A 20,063-nucleotide genomic window follows, 5' to 3' on the forward strand; every position below is an offset into this window, starting at 1 on the left:
CTTCTCAGTGCGTTCCGTCGAGGACTTTCGGAAGAGATTAAGGACGGGCTACTGAGGGACAGACCCACATCCTGTAGAGACCTCATCGAACTTGCACTCTTGTTCGATCAGAGACTGTTGGAACGTGCGGCTGAGCGAGCCCAGGGAGCTTCAAGGATCTGTACCCGTCCTCAACTGCAATCCATTTTTGAGACTCCAGCTGCTCCACTTCTTGCTCCACCCACCATGCTTACTACTCCTGAGCCCATGCAGTTGGGAAGGACCAGGCTGACCCTTGAAGAAAGAGAGAGACGGTACAGACAGCACCTCTGTCTTTACTGTGGCCTAGCCGGACATATCCTTCGTTACTGTCCGGCTAAACCAAGAGGACCAGGCTCACCAGCTGAGGGGATCCTGGTGAGCCATACGTCTTTCCCCCAAAGAGAAGAGAACCCCGACATCAGAGTACCCGCCACCCTAGCGTGGGGCTCTAGAACAGTCCAAGTGGAGGCTTATTTGGACTCTGGAGCCGATGAGAGTCTCATGGACTACAAGTTTGCCCGACAGACGGGCATTCCCCTGGTCCACCTGGACAAGACTCTTCCGGCTCAAGGCCTGGACGGGCGTCCGTTGGGACCCATCAGGTTTCGTACTGAACCTATTTCAATGACCATTTCGGGAAACCATAGCGAGACCATCAGCCTTTGGGTTCTGGATGCACCCGTTGCCCCGCTGGTACTGGGTAGGTCTTGGCTCCGGCAACATGACCCCCACGTCTCTTGGACGACTGGCAGGATTTTGGCGTGGAGCACACCCTGTCACGCTAACTGCCTCAGAGCTGCTTCCTCTTCGGTCCACCGCCCCAGTACCAGTGCCCCTCAGACGGATCTATCCCTTGTACCAGTCTGCTACCATGACCTAGCTGAGGTGTTCAACAAGGAGCAAGCACAGGGTCTTCCCCCACATAGACCTTACGACTGTGCCATTGAGCTCCTTCCGGAGGCTAAACTACCTGCTAGCCGTCTCTATAACCTGTCACTCCCAGAGAAAGAGGCCATGAAGACCTACATTACTGAGGGCCTAGCTTCTGGGATCATCACCCCGTCCAAATCTCCACTGGCAGCTGGATTCTTCTTCGTCTCCAAGAAAGACGGCTCACTCAGACCTTGCATTGACTACCGTCACCTCAACAATATAACAATAAAGAACAAATACCCCCTACCGCTGCTTAACTCTTCATTCGAACCGTTGGCCCCTGCAACTATCTTCTCTAAACTGGATCTCCGAAACGCCTATCATCTTGTGCGGATTAAGGAAGGGGACGAGTGGAAGACGGCGTTCAACACCCACCTTGGGCATTTTGAATACAGGGTCATGCCCTTTGGACTCACGAACGCTCCAGCCGTGTTTCAGGCCCTCGTCAATGACATTCTTCGTGATATGCTTGAGCAATTTGTTGTTGTGTATCTGGATGATATCTTGATTTTTTGTCGTAGTTTGGCTGAACACCAGGAACATGTGCGACTCGTGCTTCAGAGACTGTTGGAGAACCGACTGTTTGTCAAGGCCGAGAAATGCAGCTTTCACACCTCTTCTGTGGAGTTCCTCGGTTTTGTGGTGGAAAAGGGACACATCAGACCTGATCCCAAGAAGGTGGATGCCGTGGTGGATTGGCCTCAGCCATCTTCCAGAACAGAGTTACGGAGGTTTCTCGGCTTCGCGGGATTTTACCGTCGCTTCATCCAGGACTTCAGTCGGATTGCCGCACCACTCCATGCTCTCACCTCTCCTAAAAGCTCTTTTGTATGGTCGCATGCTGCCAACAAAGCCTTTGAAGAACTGAAGAGGAGCTTCATCTCCGCCCCTGTCCTCGTCCACCCTGACTTGGACGTACCTTTTCTCGTAGAGGTGGACGCCTCCGACTCCGGGATTGGTGCTATACTTTCCCAACGCTCTAAGGTTGACAGTTTGATTCACCCAGTTGCATTCTTTTCCAGACGCCTATCCCTGGCAGAGCGGAACTATGACGCTGGGAACAGAGAGCTGTTGGCGGTCCACGAAGCTCTCGCCGAATGGAGACATTGGTTGGAGGGGGCTCGTCACCAGTTCCAGATCCTGACCGACCACAGCAATCTCCTCCACATCCGCTCTGCCAGGAGGCTGAATAATCGACAGGCAAGATGGCAACAATTCTTCTCCCGATTCGACTACTTGCTATCTTTCAGACCCGGATCTAAGAACGCTAAGGCGGACGCTCTCTCCAGAGTGTTTATGGAGGAACCTTCAGAGCGCTCAGTAGATGTTCCCATTCTGCCTCCCTCTCGTATCGTGGGGATGGTCTCCTGGAAAGTGGAGGAACTTGTCAAGACTGCGCTGCGCTCCAATCCAGGACCTGGGGGTGGACCACCCAACAAGCTTTTTGTCCATCAGGAACTGCGATCCAGAGTCCTGGATTGGGGTCATTCTGGCCTGTTCTCGTGCCATCCTGGATTCCAACGAACCCTATCACTGCTTCGTAGACGCTTCTGGTGGCCATCCATGGCCAGAGACACGCGTGAGTTTATCGCAGCTTGTTCTTCTTGTGCCCGCAGCAAGTCCTCTCATAGACCTCCAGCTGGTCTTCTTCTCCCGCTTCCCATCCCTGCCCGCCCTTGGTCACACATCGCCTTGGACTTCATCACAGGATTCCCGGCCTCCAGAGGTAACACCACTATATTAACCATTGTGGACCGTTTTTCCAAGGCAGCACATTTCATTCCGCTGAGCAAATTACCTTCTGCTTCGGAGACGGCCGACCTCCTCACCCTCCACGTGATCAAGCTTCATGGTATCCCGGTAGACATTGTCTCTGACCGGGGCCCTCAGTTTTCTTCACAAGTCTGGAGAGCCTTCTGTAGGGGGATTGGGGCCTCGGTCAGTCTCACTTCGGGATACCACCCCCAGAGCAACGGGCAGGCAGAAAGGGCTAACCAAAGCGTCGAAACCATGCTCCGCTGCGTCGCCAGCAAGAAGCCCACAACCTGGTGCAAGTTCCTTCCTTGGGTAGAATATTCTTACAACTCCTTGAAAAGCTCCGCTACCGGTATGTCACCTTTTGAATGTTCATTGGGCTATCAACCCCCCTTGTTTCCCCAGCAAGAACTGGAGATAGCGGTACCCTCTACTAAGGCCCATATAAGGAAGTGTCAGAGGGTGTGGAGAGCCGCTCGTGCAGCCTTAGAGAAGGCTTCTGCTAAGATGTGCCGTAACGCCAACCGCCATCGCATCCCTGCTCCATCCTATCGGCCAGGACAGCAAGTGTTGTTACTGGCGAAGGACCTAAATCTTCAGGTACCTTCTAAGAAATTAGCACCACGGTATGTAGGTCCTTTTCCCATCACCTCAATCATCAACCCCGTATCTGTCAAGCTAGCTCTTCCACCCTCGGTCAAGAGACACTCGGTAGTCCATGTATCACAGATAAAACCGGTAGCGGAGAGCGCTCTGTCTCCTCCTGTCCCTTCCCCCCCTCCCGCTAGGTTCCTAGAAAATGGAGATCAGGTTTGGACGGTTAAAGAGATCCTCAGGGTCCGTCGACAGGGTAGGGGTCTCGTATATCTGGTCGACTGGGAGGGATATGGGCCAGAAGACAGATCTTGGGTGCCGGCCTCCTATCTTGCCGATCCCTCACTTCTAGAGGATTTCTACCGTGCCAATCCTGATGCTCCCCGGCGCTCGTCGGGTGCCTCGCCTAAGTGGGGGGGGGGGGGGGGGGGGGGTACTGTCACGACGCGGACTCGAACCCGTGTTGCTCCTGCAACAGAGTGTCAAGATTCCTCCTCTCAGCACGCCCACACAGCGACAAGGCTGCAAACAATCACTCTTCAGCACACCTGCACTTGACAAGAGGGAGCAGCATAAAAGACCAGCAAAGCCAGGAGACCTTCGCCAGAACGGAGCCAATCTTCCCTAAGTAAGCATCACGTCTGGCACCCCTCCCTTGTTCCTTGCTCGCCTTCTTGTGCTCTCCCTCGATTCCGATTTGATGTCTTTTGTGTTTTCCACAGTGTCTTTAATCGTGTCTTGCCTCACGACCTCCTCCCGGATCTTTACTTGCCTTCCCCGATCCTCGACCACTGCTTGGACCCTGACATTGTGACCTCTCTCCAGCCCCCGACTGCTTGCCTTCCTGCTGACTGCTTCTTCGCCTTCCCCCTTGGATTTGACGAAAGATGCATCCAACACGCACCGACAACATCCTCTGGTAAATTCCACATTGTTAATTCCACACATCGTCCGCATTCATTCACTAGTGGTAGCATACACACCCCACACATACATCAAAGGTTTCAATAAACCTTCTAAACCGCAGTTCTGCCCTGGTGTTGCCTCCTTCCCTTTGCCTAGTACACAACAAACATGTTTCAAAAAAGCTGGCACAAGTGGCAAAAAAGACTGAGAACGTTGAGGGATGAGTTAAAGTTTAAGTACCACTGATAGTCAAACACAGTCACACTAGGTGTGGTGAAATTACTCTCTGCATTCGACCCATCTCCTTGTTCCACCCCCTGGGAGGTGAGGGGAGCAGTGAGCAGCAGCGGTGGCCGCACTCGGGAATCATTTTGGTGATTTAACCCCCAATTCCAACCCTTGATGCTGAGTGCCAAGCAGGGAGGTAATGGGTCCCATTTTTAAAGACTCGGCCGCGGTTTAAACTCACGACCTACCGATCTCAGGGCAGGCACTCTAACAACAAGGCCACTGATGCTCATCAAACACTTATTTGGAACATCCCACAGGTGACCAGGCTAATTGGGAACAGGTGGGTGCCATGATTGGGTATAAAAGCAGCGTTTATGAAATGCTCAGTCATTCACAAACAAGGATGGGGCGAGGGTCACCACTTTGTGAACAAATGCGTGAGCAAATTGTTCAACAGTTTAAGAACAACATTTCTGTATGAGCTATTGCAAGGAATTTAGGGATTTCACCATCTACGGTCCGTAATATCATCAAAAGGTTCAGAGAATCTGCAGAAATCACTGCACGTAAGCGATGATATTACGGACTTTCGATCCCTCAGGCGGTACTGCATTAAAAAGCGACATCAGTTTGCAAAGGATATCACCACATGGGCTCAGGAATACTTCAGAAAAGCACTGTCAGTAACTACAGTTTGTCGCTACATCTGTAAGTGTAAGTTAAAACTCTATTATGCAAAGTGAAAGCCATTTATCAACAACACCCAGAAACGGCGCCGCCTTCACTGGGCCCAAGATCATCTAAGATGGACTGATGCAAAGTGGAAAAGTGCTCTGTGGTCTGATGAGTCCACATTTCAAATTGTTTTTGGAAACTGTGGACGTTGTGTCCTCCGGACCAAAGAAGAAAAGAACCATCCGGATTGTTATAGACGCAAAGTTCAAAAGCCAGCATCTGTGATGGTATGGGGGCGTATTAGTGCCGAAGGCATGGGTAACTTACACATCTGTGAAGGCACCATTTATGCTGAAAGGTACATACAGGTTTTGGAGCAACATATTGCCATCCAAGCAATGTTATCATGGACGCCCCTGCTTATTTCAGCAAGATAATGCCAAGCCACGTGTTACAACAGCGTGGCTTCATTGTAAAAGAGTGCGGGTACTAGACTGGCCTGCCTGTAGTCCAGACCTGTCTCCCGTTGAAAATGTGTGCCGCAATATGAAGCCTAAAATACAAAAACCGGGAAGACCCCCGTACTGTTGAACAATTTAAGCTGTACATCAAGCAAGAAAGGGAAATAATTCCACCTGAAAAGCTTAAAAAATTGGTCTCTTCATTTCCCAAACGTTTACTGAGTGTTGTTAAAAGGAAAGGCCATTGGACACAGTGGTAAAAATGCCCCCGTGACAACTTTTTTGCAGTGTGTTGCTGCCATTAAATTCTAAGTTATTGATTATTTGCAAAAAAAAAAGTTTCTCAGTTGGAACATTAAATATCTTGTCTTTGCAGTCTATTCAATTGAATATAAGTTGAAAAGGATTTGCAAATCATTGTATTCTGTTTGTATTTACCATTTACACAACATGCCAACTTCACTGGTTTTGGGTTTTTTATATTAATGATATGTTTAATACATCCAAAGTACTGAAATGTATACTATTTGCAGATGACACAAATATATTCTACAGTAGTGATGCTGATGACTATAATGAGCTCATAAATACAGTAAACACAGAACTAAACATAATTAAAAAATGGATGGACACAAATAAATTATCCTTAAATATAAATTAAACTAAGACAGTGATGTTTGGTCATCGCAACATAACGTCTAAACAGAAAATAAGTATTGATTGTACCCAAATTGAAATCGTAAATGAGAATGCATTTTTGGGAGTAATAATTGATAGTAAACATGGAAACCTCATGTCAGACACGTTAAAACAAAAATCTCCAAAAGCCTCTCAATTATAAACAAAGCAAAACTACACCTTACTACTCCCATACCTTACATATTGAGTTGAAGTATGGGGGAATACTTACCACAACACAATTCATCCTTTGATCATATTACAGAAAAGAGCAGTGCGGATCATTCACAAGGTTGTTTTTTTTTTTTTAGAACATACTCATAATCTGTTTATGCAGTCAAAGTTGCTCAAACGTGATGATCTTGTTAAATATAATACATCAATATTCATATATAAAAAGCATTTAACAAATTATTACCGACTAACCTTCAACTTTTTTTTTATAACACGAGTGCAGGTTCGTAACTTTGGATATTTCTCATTGCCGAGAGTTCAAACCACTCGTAAACGTTTTTGTGTGTCTGTATGCGGACTGAAACTCTGGAACACACTGGACTTACAACACAAGCAATGCCAAACTATTAACCAATTCTAACTTTTATAAAAACATCGGGTCTGCTTAAAATATAAGGATGAAGGTCTTTAATTTGACTTGCTGTTGTACTCGGTCTCATAGTGTTAACACGTTCTCAATGTTTCCTTATCATTATTGCTATGTTGTCTATTACCATTATTGGTATGTTGTCTATTACCATTATTGGTATATTGTCTATTACCATTATTGGTATATTGTCTATTACCATTATTGGTATGTTGTCTATTACCATTATTGGTATGTTGTCTATTACCATTATTGGTATGTTGTCTATTACCATTATTGGTATGTTGTCTATTACCATTATTGGTATGTTGTCTATTACCATTATTGGTATGTTGTCTATTACCATTATTGGTATGTTGTCTATTACCATTATTGGTATGTTGTCTATTACCATTATTGGTATATTGTCTATTACCATTATTGGTATGTTGTCTATTACCATTATTGGTATGTTGTCTATTACCATTATTAGTATGTTGTCTATTACCATTATTGGTATGTTGTCTATTACCATTATTGGTATATTGTCTATTACCATTATTGGTATGTTGTCTATTACCATTATTGGTATGTTGTCTATTACCATTGTTGGTATGTTGTCTATTACCATTGTTTGTATATTGTCTATTACCATTGTTGGTATGTTGTCTATTACCATTATTTGAATGTTGTCTATTACCATTATTGGTATATTGTCTATTACCATTATTGGTATGTTGTCTCTTACCATTATTGGTATGTTGTCTATTACCATTATTGGTATGTTGTCTATTACCATTATTGGGATGATGTCTATTACCATTATTGGTATGTTGTCTATTACCATTATTTGTATATTGTCTATTACCATTATTGGTATGTTGTCTATTACCAATATTGGTATTTTTTTTATTACCATTATTGGTATATTGTCTTACCATTATTGGTATGTTGTCTATTACCATTATTGGTATGTTGTCTATTACCATTATTGGTATGTTGTCTATTATAATTTTTGGTATGTTGTCTATTACCATTATTGTTATGTTGTCTATTACCATTATTGGTATGTTGTCTATTACCATTGTTGGTATGTTGTCTATTACATTATTGGTATATTGTCTACTACCATTGTTGGTATGTTGTCTATTACCATTATTGGTATGTTGTATATTACCATTATTGGTATGTTGTCTATTACCATTATTGGTAAATTGTATATTACCATTATTGGTATGTTGTCTATTATCATTATTGGTATGTTGTCTATTTCCAAGATTGGTATGTTGTCTATTACCATTATTGGTATGTTGTCTATTACCATTATTGGTATGTTGTCTATTACCATTATTGGTATGTTGTCTATTACCGTTATTGGTATGTTGTCTATTACCATTATTGTTATGTTGTCTATTACCATTGTTGGTATGTTGTCTATTACATTATTGGTATGTTGTCTATTACCATTGTTGGTATGTTGTCTATTACCATTATTGGTATGTTGTCTATTACCATTATTAGTATGTTGTCTATTACCATTATTGGTATGTTGTCTATTACCATTATTCGTATGTTGTCTATTACCATTATTAGTATGTTGTCTATTTCCATTATTGGTATGTTGTCTATTACCATTATTGGTATGTTGTCTATTACCATTATTGGTATGTTGTCGATTACCATTATTGGTATATTGTCCATTACCACTGTTGGTATTGTTTATTCTTCCTACATTGTTGCTACAAATTATTGTTACAGTATAATAATTATTGTTACCTGTGGTAATGCCACCATGATACAACATTTGTATTATAATCCTTGAACAAAGTAACCATGTATTACTCACTGAATGGAGAACTGGGGGTGAGATGAAATAAATGTACTTCTTCTCACTCCCTTTCAGGCAAAACTGGATCATCACGCTTACATACTGTAAATTACTTTTTGCATTATTTTGCATTATATTAATTAATATTACTATGTGTTATCTAACTTGTACTTTTTTTTGTTTTCATTGCCTGAAATAAATGAATGAATGAAAAAAGAAAAAAAATAGTTGACAAATATATGACTGATTCATCCAAGTCAGCTGCATCCAAAGTTCCTCTTTTTGTGGCCTGCAGCTCATTTTTTGTTTTTGCTGGCCGCGTATCGGAGTCAAAAAAAATTAAAGATGTATTTGAGTTAAATATATTTAACTACAAAAACAAAACCAATGGAGTTGGCACGTTGTGTAAATGGTAAATAAAAACAGAATACAATGATTTGCAAATCCTTTTCAACTTATATTCAATTGAATAGACTGCAAAGACAAGATATTCAATGTTCCAACTGAGAAACTTCCTTTTTTTTTGCAAATAATCATTAACTTAGAATTTAATGGCAGCAACACATTGCAAAAAAGTTGGCACATGGGCTTTTTTACCACTGTGTTACATGGCCTTTCCTTTTAACAACACTCAGTAAACGTATGGGAACTGAGGAGACACATTTTTTAAGCTTTTCAGGTGGAATTCTTTCCCATTCTTGCTTGATGTACAGCTTAAGTTGTTCAACAGTCCGGGGGTCTCCGTTGTGGTATTTTAGGTTTCATAATGCGCCACACATTTTCAATGTGAGACAAGTCTGGAATACAGGCAGGCCAATCTAGTACCCACACTCTTTTACTATGAAGCCACGCTGTTGTAACACGTGGCTTGACATTGTCTTGCTGAAATAAGCAGGGGCGTCCATGATAACAGCATGGCGTAGTGGGTAGAGCGCCCGTGCCAGAAACCTGAGGGTTGCAGGTTCGCTCTCCGCCTCTTACCATGCCGTTGTGTCCTTGGGCAGGACACTTCACCCTTGCCCCCGGTGCCACTCACACCGGTGAATGAATGCTGAATGAATGATAGGTGGTGGTCGGAGGGGCCGTAGGCGCAAATTGGCAGCCACGCTTCCGTCAGTCTACCCCAGGGCAGCTGTGGCTACGAAAGTAGCTTACCACCACCATGTGTGAATGAATGATGGGTTTTTAACATGTAAAGCGACTTTGGGTACTTAGAAAAGCGCTATATAAATCCCAGGTATTATTATTATTATTATTATAATGTTGCTTGGATGGCAACATATGTTGCTCCAAAACCTGTATGTACCTTTCAGCATTAATGTTGCCTTCACAGATGTGTAAGTTACCCATGCCTTGGGCACTAATACACCCCCATACCATCACAGATGCTGGCTTTCCAACTTTGCACCTCGAACAATCCGGATGGTTCTTTTCCTTTTTGTTCCGCAGGACACAACGTCCACAGTTTCCAAAAACAATTTGAAATGTGGACTCGTCAGACCACAGAACACTTTTCCACTTTGCATCAGTCCATCTTAGATGAGCTCGGGCCCAGCGAAGCCGGCGGCGTTTCTGGGTGTTGTTGGTAAAGGGCTATCGCTTTGCATAGTAGAGTTTTAACTTGCACTTACGGATGTAGCGACAAACTTTAGTTACTGACAGTGGTTTTCAGAGGTGTTCCTGAGCCCATGTGGTGATATCCTTTACACACTGATGTCGCTTTTTGATGCAGTACCGTCTGAGGGATCGAAGGTCCGTAATATCATCGCTTACGTGCAGTGATTTCTCCAGATTCTCTGAACCTTTGATGATATTACGGACCGCAGATGGTGAAATCCCTAAATTCCTTGCAATAGCTGGTTGAGAAATGTTGTTCTTAACCTGTTTGACATTTGTTCACAAAGTGGTGACCCTCGCCCCATCCTTGCTTGTGAATGACTGAGCATTTCATGGAAGCTGCTTTCATACCCAATCATGGCACCCACCTGCTCCCAATTAGTCTGTTCACCTGTGGGATGTTCCAAATAAGTGTTTGATAAGCATTCCTCATTTTCTCAGTCTTTTTTGCCACTTGTGCCAACTTTTTTGAAACATGTTGCAGGCATCAAATTCCAAATGAGCTAATATTTGCAAAAAATAACAACTTTTTCCAGTTCGAATGTTAAATATCTTGTCTTTGCAGTCTATTCAATTGAATATAATCGCAACAATAGTACATCAAAAACAATTATCCCTGCTTAAGAGATTTTCAGGATACAAGATGTCTCCGTGCTAATTGTTGTGCTTTAGGTCGCGAGCATATATTTGAGTTACGACCCCACTAGTTGGCGTAGCTAATGTCACAGTGAACATTCAGTCTTACTCTCTACCATTAGCTTATAGCTAGTAGTGATGATTTTCTTCCTGATCCGATACAGAGGAAAATGTTGGTCGGTATCGACGATACCGATCTGATACTTTATGCGAATATACCTAACGTGTCTGGTAAAATTTTAAATGTTGTGTATTTTAAAGTACCAGTAGAGTAGAACAGTGTTTTTCAACCACTGTGCCGGTACACTGGTTTTTCAACCAGTGTACCGTGAGATGTTGCCTGGTGTGCCGTGGTGGATTATGTAATTTCACCTAATTGGGTTAAAAATATTTTTTGCAAACCAGTAATTATATAATTCGCAAATATCCGTAGGTGGCAGCAGGTAGCTAATTGCTTTGTAGATGTCGGGAACATGGTTTGTCGTGTTTCACAATTTGCGGGAGGCAGCGTGCAGGTAAAAAGGTATCTAACGCTTAAACCAAAAATAAACAAAAGGCGGGTGCCGCTAAGGAAAGGCATTGAAGCTGAGGGAAGGCTATGCTAAACAAAGCTAAAACTGAACTGGCTGCAAAGTAAACAAAAACAGAATGCTGGACGACAGCTAAGACTTACAGCGTGTGGAGCAGCAGACGGCGTCCACAAAGTACAACCAAATAGGAGCGCAAGACAACAACTAAAACACTACACACAGGAAAACACCAAAAACCTCAAAATAAGTCATGGCGTGATGTTTTGAATTCACATCCAACAATTGTGAGAACGACTTTTTACTGTCAATATTGGCTGCCGAGTTTAATTTTTCAATGATTTCTGCTGGTGGTGTGTCTCCGGATTTTTTTAATGAAAAAAATGTGCCTTGGTTCAGCAAAGGTTGAAAAACACTGGAGTATAAACTAGAGATGTCCGATAATATCGACCTACCGATATCATCGGGCGATAAATGCTTTAAAATGTAATATCGGAAATTATCGGTATCGTTTTTTATTTTTTTTATTTTTTTAAAAATTAAATTAACATAAAAAACACAAGATACACTTACAATTAGTGCACTAACCCAAAAAAACCTCCCTCCCCCATTTACACTCATTCACACTCATTCACACAAAAGGGTTGTTTCTTTCTGTTATTAATATTCTGGTTCCTACATTATATATCAATATATATCAATACAGTCTGCAAGGGATACAGTCCGTAAGCACACATGATTGTGTGTGCTGCTGGTCCACTAATAGTACTAACCTTTAACAGTTAATTTTAATAATTTTTATTAATTATTAGTTTCTATGTAACTGTTTCTATATTGTTTTACTTTCTTTTTTATTCAAGAAAATGTTTGTAATTTATTTATCTTATTTTATTTAATAATTTTTTTTAAAAAGGACCTTTTCTTCCCCATACCTGGTTGTCCAATTAGGCATAATAATGTGTTAATTCCACGACTGTATATATCGGTATCGGTTGATATCGATAATTAAGAGTTGGACAATATCGGAATATCGGATATCGGCAAAAAAGCCATTATCGGACATCCCTAGTAGAAACACAAGTTAACTTTATCTGCTTATTTGTGTTTCATTGTATCCATAACTATATCCAATTGTGTTTACAATCCGTCAAGTATGTGAAAATACCGTCTAAACACCACAAAATGCCACTAAATTAGTCGGCCATTTTGAATAATCCACTCCGAATACCTTCGGCTATTTTCGGGGATTGACATCACGGTAGTAACGCTTTTGACCATATTATTAGATCAGTCACACTGGAAATACACCAAAATTGTAAAGAGATGTTCTGTTTATCATTCACAATCTTTATGTAGGACAAGAACACACATACTTGGACTTTTTTTATGCATTTCAAATGGTAAATAAATAGCTAACAATTGAGTCAACAGAAGGATGGTCCTCTCATTATACTCTCTAAAAACATCCAGAAAGCGCCAACAATACTCCATTTACATGACGTGACCTGAAAATGAACCAAATATGAGTGATATTGTTATTATAAGCGCAAACGCAGACGGACTATTTTAGCGGCGCGTTGATAGCATTGAGCTAATGCTAGCTTACGCTGTTATTGTTGACACACTGAGCCGACGGCTGCTTCTGCTTGGTCTCAAACTTGCTAAAAGTAAATTCTAAATTATAATTCATGCATCTCTTACCTGCTAGTAGACAAATGTGGCCATGGACCGACAGGCTGGTCCACTTTCACATCCCCCGAGATAGCGAAAAAGATGCTAGTTGCGGCAACGTTTTTTTTAACCCTTTGTGAGGATAGTGATCGAATCTTCATCTAAACGGAATTATGTGAACGTCCCGTCGGTCGACATCCCAGCGAGAGTGGAAAGTAAGTCTTTGTTTATTATGGTTAGTTTGTATGTTTAGCACCTAGCAATGATGCTAATGCTATCGTGTCACAATAAAGCTACATCCGTTTAGCACTCGGCTTCCAAAACTTATTACTCATCCTCTTTGTGTTCGGGATCACAAATAAAAAGTTCTGGATCATATTTTTTCCCAAAGTAATCGTCGTTGTCTCTCACAAAGTCTGCTTGATTAGCATTGTTGTTGATAGGGGAAGGGATCTGTTGTTGATGGGAAACATGCAAAACATTCTCTCCACACTTGTCCATGTTTGGCGCATTTTAGCTGCTTGATAATTCGAGTTGACTACAAAACTTTAAGAACGGACGTAAACAAGGTAGGAGTCAAACTTTCACATACTCTTAATATCTAGTTATATTAATATATGTACATTATATTAATATAATGTGTACTCATATATACATGTATATATATACGTATATTTACATATATATACACGTGTATATGTGTAAATATATATATATATATATATATATATATACCTGTATATGTGTATGTATGTATATACATACATACATACATACATATATATACACGTGTATATGTGTATGTGTATATATATATATATATATATATATATATATATATATATATATATATATATATATATATATATATATATATATATATATAGAAAACACACACACATGTACATATATTAATATAATGTATATATATTAATATAGTTGGATATTAAGAGTATGTGAAAGTTTGACTCCTACCTTGTTTACGCCCGTTCTTAAAGATTTGTAGTCAACTCGAAAAATCAAGCAGCTAAAATGCCCCAAACATGGATAAGTGTGGAGAGAATGTTTTAAATGTTTCCCATCATGCACTGAAATGGATTTAAATGGGTGTAATTTTTAATTGTTTATGGCGAATGGACGTTTTTCATGGTATCCTCAATGTTCAGCAGGTTGTGTTATGTCTTGCATTTTTTTTTTTTGCACCATGACTAGGGAAGGTTGTTTGGATTGTGTCATATAAGTGAATGATGTGCTATTGTTTCCAAGTATTTTTTTAAGGGTCATTGATTTGATTTAGTTACTTTATCTTGGGATCCTGACAATGATATACATTATCTCAAAAGTATTGATATTTTGATTCGAGGATTGATATTAAAGCATAAAGGAACTGGTATCGGTGTTATGGATATTTCAGTATCGATGTGCACATCACTAATAGCTGGGGATGGACTTAACTTTGTTTTTCCATGCATAGTTGTGAATAAAGTGAGTGCGAAGGATGGCGCTGAGAAGATGATGTGGATAATATTCATGGAATTAAGGAAGGAAATCATCAAAAAGATGGCAGAGCATGTAGCTACCTAACTGGGTAAAACAGCTACTGGAGCGTGGCGCTGCTCGTCTGCACAGTACTGAAGCAGAATGAGTCGATGAAACCAATATCCAAACGGCGGACATTTATCCATAAAAATATGAAGAAGCTGCTGATGGTGTGTTTGACGGGTGTTGTAGAAGTTATAAGCTATGGAGTTATTAAGTTATACAGCGAGTATGTTTTGGTCTGGGTTCACTGTGACATTCACCACGCCAACTAGCGGTGGGCAATTTTTTGCTAGCGCAACAATTAGCCCTTATCTCAAAACACTTTGTGTATTAGTGAAATGAATTATATTTATACAGCGCTTTTCTCTAGTGACTCAAAGCGCTTTTACATAGTGAAAAACAATATCTAAGTTACATTTCAACCAGTGTGGGTGGCAATGGGAGCAGGTGGGGTAAAGTGTCTTGCCCAAGGACACAACGGCAGTGGACTAGGATGGAGGAAGCGGGGATCGAACCTGGAACCCTCAAGTTGCTGGCCACGGCCACTTTACCAACCAAGCTATACCGCCCCGCTATTGTCGCATTTAGACTCGTCTGCGCCGTACTGAAGCAGAATGAGTCGATGAAACCAATATCGAAACGGTGGACATTTATCAATAAAAAATATGAAGAAGCTGCTGATGGTGTGTTTTACAGGTATTGTAGAAGTTATAAGCTATGGTGTTATTAAGTTATATAGCGAGTATGTTTTGGTCGGGGTTCACTGTGACATTCACCACGCTAACTAGCGGTGGGCAATAGTTTGCTAGCGCAACAATTAGCTCTTATCTCAAAACACTTTGTGTATTAGGGAAGTGAATTATATTTATATAGCGCTTTTCTCTAGTGACTCCAAGCGCTTTTACATAGTGAAACCCAATATCTAAGTTACATTTCAACCAGTGTGGGTGGCACTGGGAGCAGGTGGGGTAAAGTGTCTTGCTCAAGGACACAACGGCAGTGACTAGGATGGCGGAAGCGGGGATCGAACCTGGAATTCCAAGTTGCTGGCACGGCCACTCTACCAACCGAGCTATACCGCCGCGCTATTATCGCATTTAGACTCGTCTGCGCCGTAGTGAAGGAGAATGAGTCGATTCAACCAATATCGAAACGGCAGACATTTATCCATAAAAATATGAAGAAGCTGTTGATGGTTTGTTTTACAGGTATTGTAGAAGTTATAAGCTATGGAGTTATTAAGTTATATAGCGAGTATGTTTTGGTCGGGGTTCACTGTGACATTCACCGCGCCAACTAGCGGTGGGCAAGTTTTTGCTAGCGCAACAATTAGCTCTTATCTCAAAACACTTTGTGTATTAGTGAAGTGAATTATATTTATATAGCGCTTTTCTCTAGTGACTCAAAGCGCTTTTACATAGTGGAACCCAATATCTAAGTTACATTTCAACCAGTGTGGGTGGCACTGGGAGCCGGTGGGGTAAAGTGTCTTGCCCAAGGACACAACGGCAGTGACAAGGATGGCGGAAGCGGGGATCGAACCTGGAATTCCAAGTTGCTGGCACGGCCACTCTACCAACCGAGCTATACCGCCCCGCTATTATCGCATTTAGACTCGTCTGCGCCGTACTGAAGCAGAATGAGTCGATGAAACCAATATCGAAACGACGGACATTTATCCATAAAAATATGAAGAAGCTGTTGATGGTTTGTTTTACAGGTATTGTAGAAGTTATAAGCTATGGAGTTATTAAGTTATATAGCGAGTATGTTTTGGTCGGGGTTCACTGTGACATTCACCGCGCCAACTAGCGGTGGGCAAGTTTTTGCTAGCGCAACAATTAGCTCTTATCTCAAAACTCTTTGTGTATTAGTGAAGTGAATTATATTTATATAGCGCTTTTCTCTAGTGACTCAAAGCGCTTTTACATAGTGGAACCCAATATCTAAGTTACATTTCAACCAGTGTGGGCGGCACTGGGAGCAGGTGGGGTAAAGTGTCTTGCCCAAGGACACAACGGCAGTGACAAGGATGGCGGAAGCGGGGATCGAACCTGGAATTCCAAGTTGCTGGCACGGCCACTCTAGCAACCGAGCTATACCGCCCCGCTATTATCGCATTTAGACTCGTCTGCGCCGTACTGAAGCAGAATGAGTCGATGAAACCAATATGGAAACGGCGGACATTTATCCATAAAAATATGAAGAAGCTGTTGATGGTGTGTTTGGCGGGTATTGTAGCTATGGAGTTAAGTTATATAGCAATAAGCTAGCTACTAGCGGTGGGCAATTTTTGGCAGCACAACAATTAGCTCTCATCTCAAAACGCTGTGTGTATAATCGCATTTGGAGTTGAAAAGGGACTTTTATTTTGAAAGAGCGTCAACACACTTTGTAAGAAATATGGCTGGCGACCTGACCTGCAGTGGACGCAGATGGGGACATGGTCGTGAGGCTGATAGCTACGCATCTCCTCCAGCATGTCCAAAATGGGGAGGATGGAGTTGGGTACTCCGTGGTCCGGCCAGTCAACGTAGTGCAGCTGTTTTAAAGTCCGGCAGCACTGGGGGGGGGAGTCGGGGCACAGAAGACAAAAAAAATTCCCAGCACATCAGCGGCGTGCACGCTAACAACGTCGCTAATAGTCTTCTCGATATGTTTGTTCGTCACCTACATTGTCGTACGTCAACCTTAACGTCCTGGTCACATGTGCTCCTTTGTCCTCCTCACAGTCCTGCACATAACAACGGGAAGAACCATGGAGGGTCTTTCAGGGGCCGGCGAGAGGAATACTCACACGAAAGACAGCAAAGGGCCCGCACACAAAGGAGGACTCCTCTTTCTCCGGCCAGTAGCGCTCACACTTTTTCTTCCAAAATGAGAATAGGAGAATATGAGTCGGCACAAGAAGGTCCCATGTGGTTGTTGGATGGTTCGTCACTTACCTTCCCCATCTCAAATTCTCGGCAGGCCATCACTATGACCTACAGACACACCACCAAATAATATTATAATATAATTTAGTAAACTTAAGTGACAGTTTACAAATTTAAATAAAAATCAATATTAATTAACTATGAATAATATTTTTAATTTTATTAATGTACTCATATTGACTATGAATATTATTATCATTAATTAAATGTCAAAATAAATCATCCTACTTTGACATCGTACTCCCACAGCATCCTCAGGAAGTCCTGCACTGTGTGATGGAGCGGTCCCTGAGTCGCGATGTAAGCGTTGGAACCTGTGACTCCCTGCACAAAACACAGCACACTCACCGTCAGCAGACATCTTTAAACACATGAGAGCATATTTGACCTTTATGAAACTAACAATAATGTATTTATTTACCTTTATGAAACTAACATTAATGTATTTATTTACCTTTATGAAACTCACAATGTATTTATTTACCTTTACGAAACTAACAATAATGTAGTTTTTTTGTTTACCTTTATGAAACTAACAATGTATTTATTTACCTTTATAAAACTAACAATAATGTATTTATTTACCTTTATGAAACTAACATTAATGTATTTGTTTACCTTTATGAAACTAACAATGTATTTATTTACTTTTATGAAACTAACAATGTCTTTATTTACCTTAATGAAACTAACATTAATGTATTTGTTTACCTTCATGAAACTAACAATGTGTTTATTTATCTTTTTGAAACTAACAATAATGCATTTATTTACCTTTATGAAACTAACATTAATGTATTTGTTTACCTTTATGAAACTAACAATGTATTTATTTACTTTTATGAAACTAACAATGTGTTTATTTACCTTTATGAAACTAACAATAATGTATTTATTTACCTTTATGAAACTAACATTAATGTATTTGTTTACCTTTATGAAACTAAAAATGTATTTATTTACTTTTATGAATCTAACAATATATTTATTTATCTTTATGAAACTCACAATGTATTTATTTACCTTTATCGAACTAACATTAATGTATTTATTTACCTTTATGAAAATAACAATGTATTTATTTACCTTTAAGAAACTAACAATAATGTATTTATTTACCTTTATGAAACTAACATTAATGTATTTGTTTACCTTTATGAAACTAAAAATGTAATTATTTACTTTTATGAAACTCACAATGTATTTATTTACCTTAATGAAACTAACATTAATGTATTTGTTTACCTTCATGAAACTAACAATGTGTTTATTTACCTTTATGAAACTAACAATAATGTATTTATTTACCTTTATGAAACTAACATTAATGTATTTGTTTACCTTTATGAAACTAACAATGTATTTATTTACTTTTATGAAACTAACAATATATTTATTTACCTTAATGAAACTAACGTTAATGTATTTATTTACCTTTATGAAACTAACAATGTGTTTATTTACCTTTATGAAACTAACAATAATGTATTTGTTTACCTTTATGAAACTAACAATGTATTTATTTACTTTTATGAATATAACAATGTATTTATTTACCTTTATGAAACTCACAATGTATTTATTTACCTTTATTGAAACTAGAAATGTATTTATTTACCTTTATGAAACTAACAATGTATTTATTTACCTTTATGAAACTAACAATGTATTTATTTACCTTTATGAAACTGTCATTAATTAACCTTTATGAAACTCACAATTTATTTATTTACGTTTATGAAACTAACATTAATGTATTTGTTTACCTTTATGAAACTAACAATAATGTATTTGTTTACCTTTATAAAACTAACAATTATTTATTTACCTTTATGAAACTAACAATGTATTTGTTTACCTTTATGAAACAAATAATGTATTTATTTACTTTTATGAAATTAACAATAATGTATTTTTTTATCTTTATGAAACTCACAATGTATTTATTTACCTTTATGAAACTAGCAATGTATTTATTTACCTTTATGAAACTAACAATGCATTTGTTTACCTTTATGAAACAAATAATAATGTATTTATTTACTTTTATGAATTTAACATTATTGTATTTATTTACCTTTATGAAACTAATACGAATTGATTTGTTTACCTTTATGAAACTAACATTAATGTACTTATTTACCTTTATGAAATTGGCATTAATGTAGTCGGTGTCAGATTTGGAGGTGGTGAGCGTCAGCTTCACTCTGCTGTGATCAACTAGGAAAGATTGGAAGTTATTGATCAGAACAAAACAACTTATTGAATGCAGCGGTGACAAAGTTTGTCTGAGACTTTTAAATACTTTCAATGCACTTTTGCACTCAGCATCATCTTACATGGAAGGATGTCCTTGTATCTGTTCTTCTTGATGTTGTCCTGACTTTCCGCTGACTTGCTGACAAAGATCTTGTCCTCGCGGTACTTTATGGACTGCTTCTTCAACCTCTGGCAAATCAAACAGAGTTTCAC

At 40.0% G+C, this 20,063-nt stretch overlaps 1 protein-coding gene across 6 annotated transcripts in view; it reads right to left on the reverse strand.

Annotated features, from left to right (window-relative positions):
• The window catches only part of ptpn22 (protein tyrosine phosphatase non-receptor type 22), a 94,096-nt gene that overhangs the window by 24,598 nt on the left and 49,435 nt on the right, over window positions 1-20,063 (reverse strand). For all 6 annotated transcript variants that reach the window (XM_062052780.1, XM_062052782.1, XM_062052781.1 and 3 more), the window contains exons 3-9: window positions 19,931-20,039; window positions 19,735-19,811; window positions 17,820-17,915; window positions 17,601-17,639; window positions 17,453-17,524; window positions 17,330-17,389; window positions 17,076-17,218 (exon numbers count right to left, since the gene is read on the reverse strand). In XM_062052780.1, the coding sequence (XP_061908764.1) occupies window positions 17,076-17,218; window positions 17,330-17,389; window positions 17,453-17,524; window positions 17,601-17,639; window positions 17,820-17,915; window positions 19,735-19,811; window positions 19,931-20,039 (596 nt within the window). The remainder of the gene's footprint in view (window positions 1-17,075; window positions 17,219-17,329; window positions 17,390-17,452; window positions 17,525-17,600; window positions 17,640-17,819; window positions 17,916-19,734; window positions 19,812-19,930; window positions 20,040-20,063) is intronic.

The sequence above is a fragment of the Entelurus aequoreus genome, linkage group LG07 (assembly GCF_033978785.1).
Source record: "Entelurus aequoreus isolate RoL-2023_Sb linkage group LG07, RoL_Eaeq_v1.1, whole genome shotgun sequence".
In the NCBI taxonomy this organism is placed as follows: Eukaryota; Metazoa; Chordata; class Actinopteri; order Syngnathiformes; family Syngnathidae; genus Entelurus; species Entelurus aequoreus.